This window comes from Diplodia seriata (genome assembly GCF_021436955.1).
Source record: "Diplodia seriata strain FDS-637 chromosome Unknown scaffold_1, whole genome shotgun sequence".
In the NCBI taxonomy this organism is placed as follows: domain Eukaryota; kingdom Fungi; phylum Ascomycota; class Dothideomycetes; order Botryosphaeriales; family Botryosphaeriaceae; genus Diplodia; species Diplodia seriata.
The window spans coordinates 831,083-849,234 of record NW_027117308.1 but is presented as its reverse complement, the minus strand read 5'-3'; the positions used below and the strand labels follow the sequence as shown (position 1 = coordinate 849,234).

At 56.7% G+C, this 18,152-nt stretch overlaps 6 protein-coding genes and 1 non-coding gene across 7 annotated transcripts; 3 read left to right on the top strand and 4 right to left on the bottom strand.

Moving 5' to 3' along the window:
- Positions 1-94: 94 nt before the first annotated feature.
- Positions 95-2,542, top strand: ned1 (lipin Ned1; the record flags this gene model as incomplete). The annotated part of the gene is made up of 3 exons (XM_066771776.1): positions 95-533; positions 582-1,467; positions 1,519-2,542. 3 exons carry the CDS (start codon positions 95-97, stop codon positions 2,540-2,542), a joined length of 2,349 nt encoding a protein of 782 aa, XP_066637055.1.
- A 666-nt stretch (positions 2,543-3,208) lies between these two features.
- Positions 3,209-4,124, top strand: SLS55_000262 (uncharacterized protein; the record flags this gene model as incomplete). Its single annotated transcript, XM_066771775.1, has 2 exons — positions 3,209-3,241; positions 3,336-4,124. 2 exons carry the CDS (start codon positions 3,209-3,211, stop codon positions 4,122-4,124), a joined length of 822 nt encoding a protein of 273 aa, XP_066637054.1.
- Positions 4,125-4,182: 58 nt separating this feature from the next.
- Positions 4,183-5,092, bottom strand: SLS55_000261 (uncharacterized protein; the record flags this gene model as incomplete). Its single annotated transcript, XM_066771774.1, has 2 exons — positions 4,183-4,677; positions 4,793-5,092. The coding sequence occupies 2 exons, from the start codon at positions 5,090-5,092 to the stop codon at positions 4,183-4,185; spliced, it is 795 nt and encodes a 264-aa protein (XP_066637053.1).
- Positions 5,093-7,599: 2,507 nt separating this feature from the next.
- On the bottom strand, positions 7,600-8,529 carry TAF9 (Transcription initiation factor TFIID subunit 9; the record flags this gene model as incomplete). Its single annotated transcript, XM_066771773.1, has 1 exon — positions 7,600-8,529. One exon carries the CDS (start codon positions 8,527-8,529, stop codon positions 7,600-7,602), a length of 930 nt encoding a protein of 309 aa, XP_066637052.1.
- A 528-nt stretch (positions 8,530-9,057) lies between these two features.
- SLS55_000259 lies at positions 9,058-9,182 on the bottom strand. Its single transcript has one exon. It is a non-coding gene; the product is annotated as a tRNA-Ala (tRNA).
- A 315-nt stretch (positions 9,183-9,497) lies between these two features.
- SLS55_000258 (uncharacterized protein) lies at positions 9,498-10,238 on the bottom strand (the record flags this gene model as incomplete). Its single annotated transcript, XM_066771772.1, has 1 exon — positions 9,498-10,238. One exon carries the CDS (start codon positions 10,236-10,238, stop codon positions 9,498-9,500), a length of 741 nt encoding a protein of 246 aa, XP_066637051.1.
- Positions 10,239-10,712: 474 nt separating this feature from the next.
- On the top strand, positions 10,713-11,655 carry SLS55_000257 (uncharacterized protein; the record flags this gene model as incomplete). Its single annotated transcript, XM_066771771.1, has 2 exons — positions 10,713-10,919; positions 10,987-11,655. 2 exons carry the CDS (start codon positions 10,713-10,715, stop codon positions 11,653-11,655), a joined length of 876 nt encoding a protein of 291 aa, XP_066637050.1.
- Between the last annotated feature and the right edge of the window lie 6,497 nt (positions 11,656-18,152).

Here is an 18,152-nt window from a genome sequence, read left to right as displayed (position 1 = left end):
GCGACGCGCTCCAGGCACCACTACTCTATAAAACCCACGGACCCCAGCGCTCGACTCCTGCCCCTCTCCCTGGAGCGCGCCCAGGTCCACCACCATGCAGTACGTCCGCGGGCTGTCCAGCTCGGTGTCCAAGACCTGGAACTCCATCAACCCGGCCACTCTCAGCGGCGCGATCGACGTCATCGTCGTCGAGCACGCGGATGGCTCTTTGGCCTGTTCGCCCTTCCACGTCCGCTTCGGCAAGTTTTCGCTCCTGCGCCCTTATGAGAAGAAGGTCGAGTTCTGCGTAAATGGCACCAAGCAGCCCTATTCCATGAAGCTGGGCGAGGGCGGTGAGGCCTTCTTCGTCTTCGAGACCACGGACAGCATCCCCGCGTCCATGCAGACGTCGCCCCTGGTGTCGCCTGCGCAGAGTCCCGAGTCCAAGGCCGACTCCGCCTCCGCAGACGAGCTTTCAGAACCACCGCCTCTAAGTCTAGCCATCGACGGGCAGAATGACCGCCCGGGCAGGTTCAGGGCGAAAAGCGATCTCGGTGAGCGCCTGTTACTCCCCGTTGCGCTTTCCGGCTAACATGACCAAGGCGACAACCCCATATCACCATTAGCTGAGAGTCCGTCTGTCGACTTTCCTAGCTTGAGCGCCGTGCCCCCTCCTCCGGCCCTTGACCGCGGCGTCAGCGATGAGATTCTTCCCTCTACTAGAGCTGCTATCTCCAAGGCCTTCACTGATAACGCCATTCCGACCATATCTACTGAAAACGAGCCGGAGCCGGGGCACCTTCAGCATCGTTCGACGAGTCCGCCCCCGGTTTCTCGCAGTGATGCTGTGGCACGCGCAATGACTTTGTCAAAGAAGCTGTGGACTTCGAATGTCCCCTCGCAGGTGACAGATGAAGGTGATTTGATGTTGGACATGACGGGCTACAAGAGTAACGAGGAAGATGCTCTGCGGGCGGAGGTTGTGGCGCGTAAAATTCTGTCCGAGGAGCTCGAGGGAAACTACGACATTGGCGCGTTGATCGGCGCTGATGAAAAGGGAAACCTCTGGATCTACAGCAGCGAGGAGGCAAAGGATGCCGCAGCGCGCAAGCTTGCAATTCAAGGCTTGCAGCCTCAAGCCATGAGGTCGTCGGACGCCATCAGCGATCCTGGCTACCACAGCGACGACTCCCCTAGCGACGCCGAGACAGAGGTCGGCACACAGTCACACCGCATGCGCCGTGATTCAGACAGTGGCGTCGGCCTTCTCACCCCGCCAAAAAGTCCCCATCAGGCCTCCGCCGAAGGCACTAGGAGCTTCGCCAAGACTTTACGACTCACGGATGAGCAGCTAAAGTCCCTCGACCTGAAGCCCGGCGAGAACTCGATGTCGTTCACAGTGAACCGGGCTACCTGCCAGGCTTTCATCTACTACTGGAAGCACGATGTTCCGATCGTCATCTCTGACATCGATGGGACTATCACAAAGTATGCCTACTGTGTAATTTTGAGTGACGTCAGAAGCTGACATGTGAATAGGTCAGATGCATTGGGTCATGTGCTGAACATGATCGGTCGCGATTGGACCCATCTCGGAGTCGCAAAGCTCTATACCGACATCGCCACGAACGGATACAATCTGCTGTATCTGACTTCTCGTTCGGTCGGACAAGCAGACACTACCAGAGCCTACCTGAATGGTGTCGTCCAAGAAGGTTACAAACTACCCAGAGGGCCTGTCATCATGAGTCCCGACCGAACAATGGCCGCGCTTCGCCGAGAAATCTACCTTCGTAAGCCGGAGGTCTTCAAGATGGCGTGTTTGCGCGACATCATGAACCTGTTCATGAAGCCTGTTGGCCAGACGCCGTTCTACGCTGGTTTCGGCAACCGGTTCACGGACGCCCTCAGCTACCGCTCTGTCAACATTCCGTCGACACGCATCTTTACGATTAACTCGAACGCCGAGGTGTCGCTCGACCTGCTGTCTCTCAACACGTACAAGACGGGTTACCAAAGCATGCGCGAGATCGTCGACCACTATTTCCCGCCTGTTGGTTTGTTGGTGCAGAATGGAGGTGAGGAGTTTACCGATTTCAACTACTGGCGTGAAAGGCCGCTCGACCTCGATGAATTCTCGGCCAGCGAGAGTAGCGAGAGCTCAAGCAGCGAAGACGGAGATGATGACCGGAGAAGCCTGCACAGTGAGGACGAGGCGGAGACGGAAGGAGAATTGGGCGACAGCTATCTATCACGGGGCTCCATTGACGAGACCGGTCAGATGGAGGATTCGATGATGGCCAGCTCCATTGCCGAGAGCATTGAGGGTGACGGCGCGGAAGTCGAGGAAGAGGAATACGAAGATGAAGACGAAGGAGAGGAATATGAAGAGGAAGACGAGATAGACGAGGAGGAGGCGCAAGAACTGGACAGACAACTCGATGCGCTAGATCTTGACTCGGACTCACCTCCGTCCCCACCGGCAACGAAGGCTCAACCCTTCGCACCTAGCTCGCCGGCGCTTTCGGAAAAGACCATGGAGCCCAGCTCTCCTCGGAGGTAGTCGACCACATTCACGGCGTTATTTCTTTCCACTCATCACTTGGTTTTGGGACATTGGTAGGTGCATAAGAGATGGCGCAAGGGCAGCATCGGTGACTTTTGGGTTCTCTTTTGAAGGAAGATACTGTAAGCATTGCGAGGGCGCTTGTCGTTTGGGAGTTGTAGACCATTGTAATTACCCAGCCTTGTTTCTAGCCTTAGCACGCATTCGTATGTTCTTGAGCATTACTGTGTCTGGTTGGTATTTTGAACGAAGTCTGCTTGAGTGATAGGATGAAACTATTAGCGAAGCGTTTGGCCTGGCTTTTTATACTCGGACGATAGTCTCTCTTGTTAGGCGGTAGCTTGTGGTGTTGAGAGGATGTTGTTCTTTACATATTATTCAACATAACGATATTCGAATTCTCAGAAAAGCGCGAGCAATCTGGATCAATTACAGCGTAGAATTTAGGTTGAAGGATTCGGGTAGGGCGTCGGGCGTCGGGTGTCCTGCGGCGAGCGGTCGGACGTCGGCGAGACTTTGGCCGACTGGATTTGAGATTTTGGGGCTTGTCTTCCTCCAACGGATCATCAACGCGCTCTCCGCTGCAACTCCTCCAGCTCACGATTACGCTCACGCTCCCCTTCCCGCATATCACTCGGACTTCATCGGTCACAGTTGCCCGCCATGTCGTCCATGCGCAATGCCGTCCAGCGGCGCGTAAGTCCACCCACAAAACAGCGGCTCAAATCCGCTGGTCTCGATTTTTCTTTTCTTTTTTAGTGGTAGCTAACTCTACATTTCCTCGACACAGAACCACAAGGAGCGCGCGCAGCCGCTCGAGCGCAAGAAATGGGGCCTGCTGGAGAAGCACAAGGACTACACGCTGCGGGCCAAGGACCACAACGAGAAGCGCAAGCGGCTGAAGACGCTGCGCGAGAAGGCGGCGGAGCGCAACCCGGACGAGTTCTCGTTCGGCATGATGTCGTCGAGCGTCGACCGCCGCACGGGCACCAAGGTCGGCGACCGCGGCAACCGCGCCCTCACCGACGACGTCGTCAAGCTGCTCAAGACGCAGGACGCCGGGTACATCCGGACGATGCTGCAACAGGTGCGCAAGGAGAGGGAGAGGGTTGAGGAGGGGTTCGTGCTGGATGATGAGGAGGGCGAGATCGAGGCGTTGAAGGGCAGGAGGGTTGGGAAGGGGAAGCATACGGTTTTTGTGGGCGATAGGGAGGAGCAGAAGGGCTTTGCGCCGGAGGAATGGTTTGACGTTGAGGATGAGATGGACCTGGAGAGGACGTGGAATCGGCCGAAGAAACAGGCAGAGAAGCACGGAGATGCCGAGGATCTCGAGGAGACTGGTGGTCAACAAAAGAAAGCGGCCAAGGAGCTGGACGGCCGGGAGAAACGAGCGCTGGAGAAGAGAAGAGAAAAGGCGCAACAATCACGGCGTTCCAGGGTGGAGGGGCTGAAGAAGAAGGAGCAAGACCTCATGGCTGCAGAGAAAGAGCTCGAGGACCAAAGAGCCCGAATGAACAACAACGTCGGCGGCGTCAACAAGAACGGTGTCAAGTTCAAGGTTCGGGAACGCAAGCGCTGAGCGACAGCATCGATCCAGCGTGAACTTTTGCTACGTGCGGCGCCACCCTCGACTCGGCTTACAGCTTACTCGGCATTCTCATTGCACCATCCAACCTTATGACCTCTCCGTTCAACATACTGTTCTCTATCGCGTCCTTCACCGTCCTCGCAAACTCCTCAGGCTTGCCCGGTCTCCTTGGGAATTCCATTACACGCTCCAAGCTTTTGCGCACTTTATCACTCAACATGGCCGTCATGTTGCTCTCAAACAGACTGGGCGCAAGTGTTACGACCCTGATACCAAACCGCGAAAGGTCGCGGGCCATGGGTAATGTCATGCTGCGTACGGCACCTTTGGATGCCGCATACGCGACCTGCCCCATCTGGCCGTCGAAGGCCGCGGATGAGGACACCATGATGATGACGCCGCGCTCACCGTCTGGGCCGTACGGTTCATTTCGCGCCAGGTGCGGCAGGACTTGACGGATCAGGTCGACGGTGCCGCGCAGATTTATCGAGACGACCAAGTCGAAGGAGCTGAGAGGGAGGGGCTCGTTCTTCTGGGAGATTATCTAGACGGAGACCGAAAAGGAAAAAAGTCAAAATCAGAGCCTATGATCATCATGCAAATCCACAACCACAGCCAGTCCCTCGCCAATGATTGTGAGGCGCAAGATGAAGACTTACCAAACCAGGAAATCCCACACCTGCACCCGCCAACACACCACCCAGCGGTACGCCCTTGTCTTTCGCGAACTCGACGCTGCCCTTGACGGCCGCCGCCACGCTCTCCGTGTCGGTGACGTCCGTTTCGAAGAAGCGGGCGCGCTGGTCGCCGCCTAGCTCTTTGACCACCTCTTCGCCCGCGCCGCGGTTCATGTCCAGAATGGAGACGTAGGCGCCTTGGCCGTGCAGGAGCTTGACGGTTGCGAGGCCGAGCCCGCTGGCGCCGCCGGAGACGATGAAGAGGCGGTTTTGGATCTGCATCGCTGCAGCGGGGAAGGAAGGAGCTTGATAGATAGCACTGAGTTTATGGTGGATGCTTGTGAGAAGGGTTCGGGCACAAATTCGAGGATGCTGTTGTTTCTGAACCGCTGTGAAGCTTACGGGGTGGGGAAAGCGTGGGATTCAGATGTCAAATCACCCCAAACGACGAGACGAACCTCGGCTCGTGTCTGACAAGCTTGCGCAAGGGTGCGTCGAGGTCCCTAAAAACTGCCGCCCCTCACCGCCTTTCACTGCGTCCTTGCCATTGCCGCCGCGCGGGTCCCTTCCGCAGATCGGGGGACCCAGTGTCGTCTCAGCCAGTCTCGAACCACCATCAAGCCAGCCAGACCCAGCTTGCTCGCGCGAGCTCGTCTCATCCGGCTCGCCTTGCGCAACCTCCTCCTTCCCCACCACTCCTGTTTCGTGGTCACTCTTCCTCGTTTTCCGGTCGCCAACGTCTTCTTCCTCTTCTTCTTCTTCGTCAATTGGGTCGGGAAGAAAGAAAGGTTTCCTGCTACTCCCACGAAAAAAAAAAGTCCGCCGGAGCTTTGCCAGGACGACGACCTGACGGACCGACCCGATTACGTCGAACGACAACGACGACCACAACAACGACAACAACGCACCTTTCTCCCGCTCTCCACCCGCGACGACAACAAAAACCCCACGCACAACCGGCCAATCGACAATTCGACCTCTCGAACCTCTCTCTCTCCCTCTTCCCGACCAGGGGGAACGCGCCGTTCCCAATCTCCTCCCCCTCCCACCCCACCGTAGATCGCTTCCTCTCTCCACACCACCACAACCACCACCGCCAACTCCAATGGCGGCAACAACACCTTCTTCCACAAGCGCCGCTCAGGCGGCGGCAGCAACAACAACAACAACGTTCGACGCGACCACAGTACCGCGCGACCCCGTGCCGCGCAACCCGGTGCCGTTGTCGGCGGGGCAGGAGCAGCAGGTGCGCGACCTGTATCACAAGCGGGTGAGGCAGCGGTGCGCGGACGAGGTGAAAGGTAAGAGGTTTATGATTTTCTTGGGGTTTTTGGCGTGGGAGGTTTCTGGGGGAGAGGTTCATTCGGGGGAGGGTGTGTGGAGAGACTGGGAACGTTCGGGAGGGAGGGGAATGGGAGGGCGGGAGTGCTGATTGAACTCGTTTCTGTCCTCCTTTTTTCTTTTTACCGTTCTTTAAATACCCTGGGGAGCTGGGCGGCTTGTGGCTGCTCCCTTGGGAGGGCATCTTGTCATTTTTTCACCCGCCGCCTTCCCTTTCCTTCCTCCATCTCGCCGCTTTCTTTCATATCCAAGAAACCACAAGCTAACAGGGATTCCCTCCTGCTTTCAGAATTCGCATCATGCGCCCTCAACCGCACCATCAGCGCGACCTGGGCATGCCGGCAGCAACGGCTAGCCATGAACACATGCATGGTGGCGCACGCCACGCAGGAAGAGCAGGACCGCGCGAGGGAAGAATGGTTCGCGACGCGGGAGCTGCGCAAGCGTGAGCGGGAAGAGAAGGAGCGGAAGCGCGTCGAGCAGGAGAAGTTCCACCGCGAATGGTGGGGCTTGGACGAGCAGGGCAAGAGAAAGTTCGAGAAGAAGTGAGGTCGGTGTTGATGGTTTGAGGCTATGGAGTTTGGTTGGCATATGGCATTGGGCGTCGTCTTTGTTGGTGGCGTGGCTTGTGTGTGTGGAGCGCCGGCCATGGCAACGAATGACGCACGCAGCGCGCGGGGTGGTGAACGAATTGAGACTTCTCGCGTCCCGTCGAAAGGAGATGTTGCGCCTTTACACTGTGTGAGCGGTTGAGTCTTGTGTCTGGATGTGTTCGTGCAGTGTTGAGCTCTCTCGCATCTACATCCGGATGTTTGCCTCAACCGTTCACATAGGAAAGAGTGTAGCGTCTTTTGTGGGACGCTGAAGGATCGAATCTGTTGCAACCTACTATGACGAGAAGTGGCAGGGATTCGTTTGACGCATGCGTCACGCGAGGCATTCGACGGAGTCAGGGTGACTGATAAAAAAGAACAAGGCGTTAAGACACGCGTACGGGTCTTCACTGCCACCACAGATGGGTCAATGTGGTCTGTATATGATAACCGTGCAGCATGGATTCTGCACGAATGTATGAAGTGTTTTGTAGCCCCAGGGGATGACGCGGTCAAAACAACCCCACTCTGCTGTTGACAGTGCTCTTTCCCTCGTACAGGTACTGCTAGGCATGCCTCTCCGCAATTCATGAATCTACCTTTAACTCAGCTTCGCCGGCTGAGATATCGAAACGCCCAACGCCGGACACCGTAATCACCGGTTGCTTGCCATTGTGACGTCTTTTTATGCTTCGTTCGACCGCTTTGCCAATGAAGCAATTACTGCTTGGCGGGACCGCACGAAAAACCTCGCCCTCGAGAATACCTGTCGTCATCCACACTTCGGCCTGTCCACCGAGACGCCAGCATTTTTTTTTTCCCTTTTCCGATGCTCGATTCGCCTTGACCACATCCTCAAGCGTCCTCCATCTCGCGGTCCTCCCCCCCACCAACCCCCATAACATCCTCAAACTCATCCTCGTCCTCGTCCATCCCCTCCTCCTGCACGCCCTCCATGCGATCCCCACCACCCCCATTGACGCCCTGCTGCTGGCCATCCCCTCCCTCCTCATCCTCGACATCGCTGTCCCACTCCTCCTTCAGCCCCCAGCCGGCGCCGGTGAAGCAATACCGCTCCGGCGGCAACCTAACGCCATACTCCCTCTCGGGGCGCGGCAGGCTGACGCGGTTCTTCTCCTGCGCCAGCTCCAGCAGGAACTCCTTGGGCAGCACGGGGTTGAACTGGTAGTTCAACCTGCTCGCAATCGCCGACCGGATCGCCGCCAGGCTGACCGTGCCCTCCTCGCTGCCCACCCCACCCCCGCCGCCACCTCCTCCTCCACCGCCGCGCGGCGGGTTGCCCGGCGCTCCGCCTTTGCCGCTTCCGCCTCCTACTGTCGTCGCCGTGGTTTCGGCGGAGATGGCGACGGCGTCGCCCAGCACGCCGGCCGTGTAGCGGTACGCGAAATCCATCAGCTGCAGCGGCACGCGCTCCTGGTAGGCCGACACGCCGAGGTGCGCGAGCACCATGTGCAGCAGGCGGGCGTCGCGCGGGCGTTTGGTCAGGCCCGTGTCGGTGAGGGAGGTGTTGGGTTGGACGGTGGGTGCTGCTGCTGTCGGTGCTGCCGTCGCGGTTACTGGTGCTGTTGTTGCGGGTGGGGACGATTGTTGCGCGGTTGCGGATTCGCCGGCGCCGCCGCCGGGTGTGGTTACTTGTGGAGCGCCAGCATTGGCGGAGCCGCTGGGTGGTGTGCCGGTCGTGGTGTTGTTGCTGGGGTTGCCGCCGCCGCCGCCGGTGGGCGTCGCGATGCCGTTGGGCGCGTCGCCGGTCGCGGGCGATGCCATGGCGACGTGTGGGGTTATTTGGTTGGTGGTGGTTTCGCCCGCGGTGATGGGAGGTGGAGTGGGGAGGTGACGCGCTTTGCGCGGGGGTCGTCGAGGGCGAGAGGAAGCTGTGTGGATAGGGTGGTGTTGGAGAGAGCTTTCCGGAGGTCGGTGGTGGAGTTGCGCGCCGCAAAGCAAGCAACCAACGCGACCGCACGCGTGGTGATTTGCCCGCGCCGAGCCGGGAGCGGCCGCACGCTGGGCCGACGTTAGTCCGTTCCCGACCGCGGATGGAACCTAAGATTCGAGCGTTCATCGGCGCGGGGCCGCTTGGGGAAAAGTTTGGCTACAACGCGGACCAAATTAAGGGCATTTAGGCTCTGATCCCCCCAGAAAATTATGGAAGAGCAAAAAGGAATCCACCAACACCACACGAGCTGCCGCCCTCCAACGTTACCACAACACCTTCCCTAAGCCAACGTTCACGTTTAAAGGACCAGCATTGAACAAAAAAAAAATGTATAATACCGGAATTGAACCAGTTACTGTTGGATCCGCGGGGAATCTTTTTGAATGTTAGAATGACGTTCAGAGGATTCGAACTTGAGGACTACTAACCGAACCCCGGACCACTCCCATGCTAAGGGAGTATTATACCACTAAACCACAGACCCGGCTGTTGATGAAAAGACTTGTGTTGAATCCGTAAATGACCAGTTGTGGACTAGGTGTCGACCACCAGTCACCGGCCACCTCTCACCACAGATCGCAGAAGATCCAAGCCCTTGAACTCCACAGATGACGCTGGACTCATCGTAGGGGGGTAGTTGAATCCAATATCGAGATCGATTGGCCCGCGTGCAAGACTCACGTCTATGTCCGGATCTTGGATTCAACTACCTACGTAAGTAGAGTACATGGCCTTGCGCAAAACACCTAGGTAGGATGCTCAGCGGGCCCAATTCTTCCGTCACCCGCCGCCGCGTCGCTCACAGCTTCGTCGTCGCATCGCCCGCCTCCAATGTGAGCACCCACACATCTCTCACGAACGCCCTAGCCCCGCCAATGACCTTCTTGCTCCACTCGGTGTTGACCGCCAGCTTGATCTGCTCCGCCGGGACGTCCTCGCTATCGTACTCGTGCAGAGCCAGGTACCGCGGCAGCTCGTCGACGCCCAGCTTCTTGGCCGCGGCATCGGCCGTCTGCGGCATGGCGGAGCGCAGCTTGTAGCGCGTAGAGCGGCGGTAGCCCTTGACGGTGCTCAGCATGTCGAGGTGCTGCAAGCGGTACCACGCGTCTAGGTCGTGCTCGGGGTCGTCGGCGTCGGCGCTGGCGGCGGCCGGCTCCATGGCGACGGCGATGACGCACTTTCCCGCGCGGCCGTCCTTGGGGAGCTGGCCCTCGAAGGTCTGGATCTTCTCGTACTGGCGCACGTCGAAGTCGATGAGGTCGAAGTGCGAGCGGCCGCCGGGCAGCTCGTCGTGCGTCATCTTGGCGCCCTTGAGGTCGTCCGAGTCGGCCCAGGCGATGTCCGGGAGCACGTACAGGACGAGGTAGGGGAAGGGGCGGGTGGGGTCGGCATTTCTGTAGCGGAAGGCGGCGGGCGGTCCGTTGCGGAGGGCGAGCATCTCCGGGACGTGGGAGTCGTCGTACCATTTGTTGAAGGTTGCGTCGTCCAGGACTGGGTCCTTGATGGCGGCCCCGACGTACAGGATTCCGGGGGTGGGCATTCTGGGTGGCTTGGGGGGAAGTGTAGGCTGTGGGTTTGGGGGAGCAGATACTCGGAGGCTAGCTGATAGGAAAGGTGAGCAGTGATGGTTAGAATCCCCACGGCGGGGTTAGGGACAAGCAAAGAGCGGGGCTGATATGGCTACTGCCTGGTGCGACGGTATGTGTAAGCTGTCTTTCCGACCATTCCGGTTGTGAGCAACCATCGGCGAGACTTCAATGGCGTCTCCATCACATGCTCCAGAAGTGGGAATTCAAAAGTGAGAATGCGGAGGGGACGCGGAGATGACGCACAGCTCCAAGCTGTCCATGAGCTACTGACTCGTTCGCGGCTGCGGAGACAAATGGACCCTGACTCGCGTGACTCGGCCCTGAGCCAAAATTTCCACTGAAGCATTTCCCCATCACCACTCCCGCGCGCCCACAACCCTACCTCTCGCTCCCGTTTTCCCGCGCGCCCCCCTCCACTCGCTCTCATGGACGCCTCCGCCCTTCTCGCCAAGCAGGGCTGGCGAGGCACTGGTCACGGTCTTGGAAGCACCGGCCACGGCATCGCAAGGCCGCTGCTCATCTCCAACAAGCAGGATGCCCTCGGCCTCGGCAAGAAGAAGCTCCAGGTCGCGGACCAGTGGTGGATGCGCGCATATGACACGGGCCTGAAGGAGCTGGGCTCCGGCAAGCAGGTACGCGCCAGCCAACTGGCTCTCAATCCCTTCGCGGAGGCGCTGAGACTGACAAAAACGGTGCTAGACCGCGCTCTCGTCCATCAGGGAAAACGGCATCAATCGCGGCGGCCTGTACGGTTTCTTCGTGAGGGGCGAGGGCCTGGCCGGCACCCTCTCGGACCGCACGGAGCCATTGTCCAGCAGCACTTCGTCGCCGTCGGACGGCTCCACGCCCGCCACCACCCCCGAGGCCGAATCGACGCCCGAGCCGAAGAAATCCGAGAAGAAGCGCAAACGGGCTGATGGTGAAGAAGGGAAGCGGAAGAAGACGAAAGAGGGCAGCGTCGCACAAAGCAAGGGCAAGGACAGGAAGGGCCGCCGCTCGAAACAGGACTCTGCTGACGGGGCGGCACCTGATGCTGCCACTGAAGATCCCAAGTTACTGCGTCGGGCTGCCAAGAAGGCGCTGCGGCAACAAAGGGCTCTGAGTAAACAAGCTAGCGAGGAGGAGGGGGAACCGGCGGAGAAGGGAGGGGCGGATGCGCCGGCAGGCCAGACCACAAAATCCAGCAAAGGAAAAGAGAAGCGAACAAGAGAAGGCAAGGGTACAGACTCTCAAAGGGAGAGCGGGTCATCGGATGCTATGTCGGAGAAGCAGCTGAAAAAGTACGCCGCGAAAGCTGCGGAGAAGGGAATGACGGTTGAGGCATTTCTGGCCAAGAAGGAGCGCAAGAAGCAGAAGGCCAAGCAATGAGTCTGGATATAACGAGCACGACATGCGTGCGTCTCACATCTTTCGACGACGTTGCCTGGACCAGGTTGAGGAGATTGCTCGTCCAACTCCAAAACGTTGCCACTCCATGAGCACGTCTAAAGTCCTGACGCTGGCAACTCGCAACGGCACGACTAGGTCTGGCCTGGTCTATTACACTGGGAACTGCCTACTACATTCCACAACGGGCACCTGCAAAAGCCGCCGAACCGTGCCGCGATGTCCCGTGGACGAGCGGAGCGGCACGCTGCAGGAGCAGACCGAGACTATCACCTGGATAGCGGGATTCTGGACGACGCCCAGGTTTGCTCCACGCGAGGGGCTCTTCAAGGAAGCATCGTGCTCGGCAAAATGCGATAGATTGTCTGGTGGAATAGAACGTGTACCTCTTCATCCCCCGTATTTACCGTCCGTGTCGATGTGAGGCAGCAAAGTTACACAAGGTATCTTCATCGACCCTAAAAATTTTCCCGTGGCACTGGCTGTTCGCTACTAGACACGTAGCAGGAAGCACCAGTAAGGCCAGCCTTTCCAAATCTTCAAGTAGCACTGGTGTGAGTTGTATTCGTTTCTTTTGCACCGCACTCCATCCAGCTGCCGTAAGTAGCAGAAGCCCTTCACCAACAGGACCCTCTTCCTTACTTTTTCCCGCCGTTTGAGATTCAGCCCTGTCTCACTTTCCTTGCCTTTCTCGGGCTCCAAGGGATAATTGTGATAACCACTTTTAGCAAGCTGCCGCATCCGCTCACTGCCGGCCCAGGCCAGCCTGCGAGAAAGACGCGATCGAGAGGGAACCGTCCGTCTTACCTTCGGACACGTCACTCGTTTGTAAAACAAAAACTCATGTTCCTCCGTATACGCCTTTTCCTTCGCGGTACATATGCCTGTGCCTCCCGCACATTCCCACCCGTCCGTCTGTCCTTTCTGCTACCAGCCAGCCCCTTCCCACCCGCTCTTACTTTCTCACTTCTTCTTTTTGATACTTGCAAAGTCCATTTCGAAACCCTTCCTTGCACCGTACATTGTTGTTTCCTTTCCGGAATCCTGTCCGACCTCTACCCACCACGTCATTGATCGCCGCCGTGACAACGCGCTTCCATTCCTTAACGAGCAAAAAACTTTCTTCTCAACAACATAAATTCACCTGCAACTCAAGCAAAAAACGAAAGAATAAGAACAACTAGAAAGGAAAGCAAAATGTGTCACTACGTCATCTACCAATTCTTCTGCGGCTGCCAGTACCGCTGGCTTGCCCGCCACTGCACCGACCCTTCCTGCCGCAAACCCACCTCGTACGCAAAGAAGCCGATCGCGTTGGTCTGCGATTGCCCCGGCCACGGCGGACCGCCGACGCCGCACCGGTACGAGCGCATGGAGAACCCGGTCATGGGGATGGGGTTGTGCGAGAAGTTGATCTGAGGAAAGGGAAAAAGTAACAATCCTCTTTTGAGGCTGTTCTTGTTAGTTTGCGAATGCTGACTGCGAAACCGTAGGGCGACACGTCGTTCGGGGTCTGTTTTTTTTATCACGCTTCTTCCTAGCCTGGAGTAAGGAGAAGGGGGAAAAATACGTGTTGTTGGTGGTCCTTTCTTTCTTTTCGATTTATGGGGCTGGGTCTCGTTGGGTTTTTTTTTTTCTTTTCTGTACTTTTTCGGACGTTGGGTTGGGCGCCGAAATGGTCTGTTCCTGCCCCGCCAGGCGCGCGGTTTTTTCCCAACTCCTTCTTGTTTCTTCTCGTGTTCGTCATGTCACGTCACTTCCTCCCCGCAAAGTCATACGAGGCTTGCGTGCGGAGTGCTACAGAAGAATGGGAGCTGAGACGCACGTCCCCTACATGGATGCAAGATATCCATGTCTCTCCCCCGCTTCCATCTTTGATTCGCTTTTTGACAAGCATGACCTGGTCGTGATGGGCACCATGATGAGCTGTCCGTCCAAAAAAAAAAAAAAAAAAAGCATCGTTGGATAGATATTCTTGGCAATCGGGCCTTTCAGAAGTCGAGAAAGTAGGTACCCCTTGCGGCAGATCGAGGAGATGTGCATCTACGCCTGTTCGTGTATGCACCCGAGTTCTGCAGTCATGATGCAGCCAGCAAGTAGCTGGGAATACTTTTGCGTGGGGCTGCTATAACCCGGGCTCCGCAGCAAGCAGCTCGAGTTCGCTGGAAATCCTGGTTTATTGGCCCTTTCGCTCCGATGATACTAATAGAAAGGATAGGTCAGCTTACGCCAGTGAAAAGAGCCTCACAGAAAGAAAGGCGGCTGAACGCCGCTTGTTGCGAGTCCTGGAAAGAGCGCTGATCCTTCACAGAGCAGCACCACACGTGGCTCTTGGGCGCTTTCGCAAAAGAGGCTGAGCTGTTCATGCTCAGCTCTCACTGACTTGTCTCTGAAGAAAGAGCGTGGTATAAAGCCCACAAGTAGACTTGAACTTCGCTTCCAATTCGTTTTCGAAACGAAGATTCCGTTGAAGAGTCGGTACGGGAAAACGCCAGTATAAGTCGCCATGTGCGAATACGCGTTCTACAGATTTCGCTGCGGACACCTTTACCGGAAGAGACTGTCCTGTTGCACCCGGGTGCGTGAGCGCGCCGTGCCGCAGCTGGGCTGCGGCCGCATCTCCAGGATCCGTGGGGAAACGACGCACTGTAGGAACTCGTGCCCGCAGTGTGGCGGCTCGTGCAGGATTGAGGGGCTGGAGAAGGTGAGCGAGATGCATTGTTCCCGATAAAACGTCCAGCCTCACGTTCCAGCCTCACCGTTCAGCCTCACGATAATGCCCGCCTCGTGTCGCGTGCGAATCGGGGAACGGTTCAGTGGCTACTACTTTCGCAGTCAATGGATTCCATTTCGTCGTGAAGCGTTGCTGATCTGTCGCCAGAGGCTCGAGAGGAGCAAGATCCGGTCGTTAGCAGAGTTCGTCGTGACACGTTTCCGTAGGAGCTTGAAGATGGCATTCAGAAACCGAGATGTATGGGGTAAGTGTTCCCTTTCTGCCAGCATCACTTGCAGGCCGCTCGTAGCTGAAGCCATCCAGTCCCGATCGATCCGCCCGTCCGCCACGAGCGGATGGCAAGGCCACTCAGCCTTCGGGGGCTGAAGAAACTTTTGGATATAGTATTTGTGGAGTTCGAGAGCGGGAGCGGTAGTAGTAGTGGCGGAAGTGGCGGCATAGGCGCTGGCACGGCCCGCAGCAGGGGTAGTAGTCCGTCGGACGGTGCGACTTCAGCACATACATCCCTGGACACACATACAGGAGCAACGCCGATACCCACTGCACCGTGCTAAATAGAAAGTTCCCAAGATAGCTGTGGACAGGCCTTTGTGTCACGGTGAATTTCATGTATAGTGCTGATGTAGCAAACATTGTCTGGAATTGTTTCGGCTCCCCGCATGGAACGCTGCGCAGCTGCCCGGAGGCAACCTTAACAGTAGCAACGGGAGCTGGACCGTTCCATCAGCGGATATAGCCTAATGTGGTTTCTTTTTAACAGCATAAAAAGCTTTATGCATGTTGTGCTTGTTCTGATCGCGAAGACTTGCCGCTTGGCAAGATTGTCCTCCGCGATTGGCGGCAGACGGGGCATTTCTCTTTCAAGTCCAAGATAGCTATGCCATGGCATGTACCTGGTTGGCAACTCCTGGGAGACCTTCAGAAAAGTCATCGCCAGCAACGCAGTCATGCCGAAGAAACCAACAATGGGCATCGACACAATGGCTGGAGTTTTAAGGAAAGTGTCCATCGACAAGAGTATTTATACGGGCAACTGTTAATACATTGCATATCTCACTGATCTTGCAATTCCCGAAGCAGCATCTTCAGCGATTGCCTCATCACCACAAACATCACATCCAAGAAGCATCAGCAACAGACAACATCTACAATGTGCTACTTTTGGAAGACAACCATGAAATGCGGCCACGTATGGCGCGGCCAGGTCTACGAAAAGGACAAGGATGCGCACTCATTCTGGTGTGAGAGGAATACCTCAAACAAAGCTGAAGGATGCGATAAGCCCGAGGTCCACGGAGAAAAGAGTAAAGACGAGGACTGTCCGAGATGCCAGTCTGCGGAAAAGAACATTTTAGTCATATCCACCGAGTTTCCGGTACCGTGGGAGCCTTAAACTTACACCTACGACATATTTATATTTAGGTGGGTAGATATGGATTCGGTGTGGATGCAAAGGCCTTGGCTCCGGGTCTGCCAGCGGGAGGTGTAGACTTCATTGTACACACACTTCCATTTTACAAGGTGGCTCACTTTATTTCCACTCTGTGGGTGTCAATATACTATTACTCTCTCTTCTCTGAAACCAGTGCTGGAGAGCTCCCTTATGGAAGATCGAAGTGCTGGTGCCAATGAACCCACCGAACCATGCGGTAACACACCTGTAGATATCAGAATACAGCGGATCCTCCACAGCCCGTAAATAACGCTACACTCTCAACCTTCACCTTTCGACCCTGATCGCATTCAGCCCCCTCCACCCCTCCTGCCACCCCTAAAAAAAAGCTCGTCGCCCCCCAAACAACACGAGCAGTACTCATAACCCCACCAAACCATGCGGCGATGCAATAAAGGTTACACATTTAAAATCTCGGAAACCATCTACGAAGCTTGAGTGGCCTTTTAGTACCAACGGCTCCTCTCTCAAAAACAATGGGACGCTGTATGATGACATTTGAGCGAGCAAGCGGCCATCATACAGCCGCACCATCGTGGTCGGCAGATCCCACGAACCAACACACAAGAAAGTCCAGCCTCATGACCGCGACCGCGACCGCGACCGCCAAACGAAGCAATCGCCAGCTCACAGCAGCCACCTACACCAGCAAAGCCAGCCTCCCTCCCTCCCCTGCCCCGCCCCCCACCCAAACGCCCGCGCATACAAAAACCAAACCCCCATATCCCCCCTCCACCACTCACAGACACCAACGCAAAAACCCCGTTTGAGCATCACAACACAGCAAGACCATCCAGCAGCATAAATATCCGGCATAAGGTGTCCCGCAAGAAAAATGTGCCACTACCACGACACGCTCTACGCATGCGGCTGCGACGGCCTGGTACTCACTCGCAAATGCTCGCTTGCCGATATGATCCAACAACAACCGCCATCTTCTCCAATGCAACAGCGGCGGCCCTGCCCGCGTACTCGCATCGTCGAGCTGGGTTTCTCGAATGAGGATTGTGGAGAGTGTCGGGGTAGGCGGGCGGCGAGGGAGGGGAGCGTGAGTGGGCGGAAGAGGAAGAGCGAGGAAGAAGGAGAGGGAGAGGGAGGTGGTGGTGAGGATGAAGATGATGGAGGCGGTGTTCGGGACCAAGGTTGGTGGTAGGTGGTTCCCTCTTGTTTCGCTTTGGCAAGCTCGATGGTGGCCGTTGCTCTCTCTCTCTCTCTCTCTCTCTCTCTCTCTCTCTCTCTCTCGTTCGACTTAAACGTAACGCCTTTGCTGATTGCTTGGTGGGGGTGGTGGTGGATAGGAGTATGGCGTGGGATATCCTGAAGACGCTGTCGTGGTCGAGACATGACCGCGTTTGGCATGGTACGGCCGATCCGGGATGGACGGGGGTCTTTTGATGCAGCGACAACTATGGAGTGAAGTGGGTAGTACCGGGGAACTTAGCAATGAATGAATGAATGACATGGGAATTTTTGATCTTGTTGGTGCGCATATGTGGCAGTGAAGGTCAGGTGCGTTTTTTTTAACGTGTCTCCAGCTGACTAGAGTTTGTATGTTGACAAGCGGCGATAATGAGCCCATTGTGTGTTTGCTTTCCCATTAGAACGTGCCAGCGAAGGTGCCTTGTTTGGAAGTCATCCTCACCTCAGCCATGCAAGCGCGTGTTCAATACTCAAACAAACCCACATCGCTAGCAAAGCACACGTGGTGCTGGCTTGGAAAGCTGGCAAATTCAGACCTGTGCCGCAGTAAATGGAGAAAGACTACACCCATAAAATCTGTCAACGGGTCCTCTACCTTCGCACGGTCAGCAGTGAACGTTCGCCAAAGAAGGAGCATCCATGTGGATAACCGCCCCAATGCGCCTTTGTCTGTGAAAGGCATACGAGCGAGCGCATGAACCGACTGCAATTTTCAAAATACTGTATATATTCACTCTCAGTGAGCGAAGCTATGGTTTCCCCTTCACCAAACCACCCCTGGTAAACCAACGGCGACCACAACAGTAAGCCTCCCCGCAACCATTCAGCCACTTAAGCTGACATAACGGCCCCAGCTCTCCACTACAGCTCTATATACACACACATTCCCCGCAATGTCCGGACCACGCCCCCCAGGTTCTCCTTCGCCGCAGCCTCCGCCGAGACCGCCGCCAACACCTCCCCACACACCTCCCTTCGGGCCTTGGGTCGGCTTCATTGCCACCATATGCATCGCCGCTGTCACCGGCATGCTATTGGGCAGGATCAAGGCCAACGGCCAGTAGCCGGTGCATACCTTCATCCATCATCGAC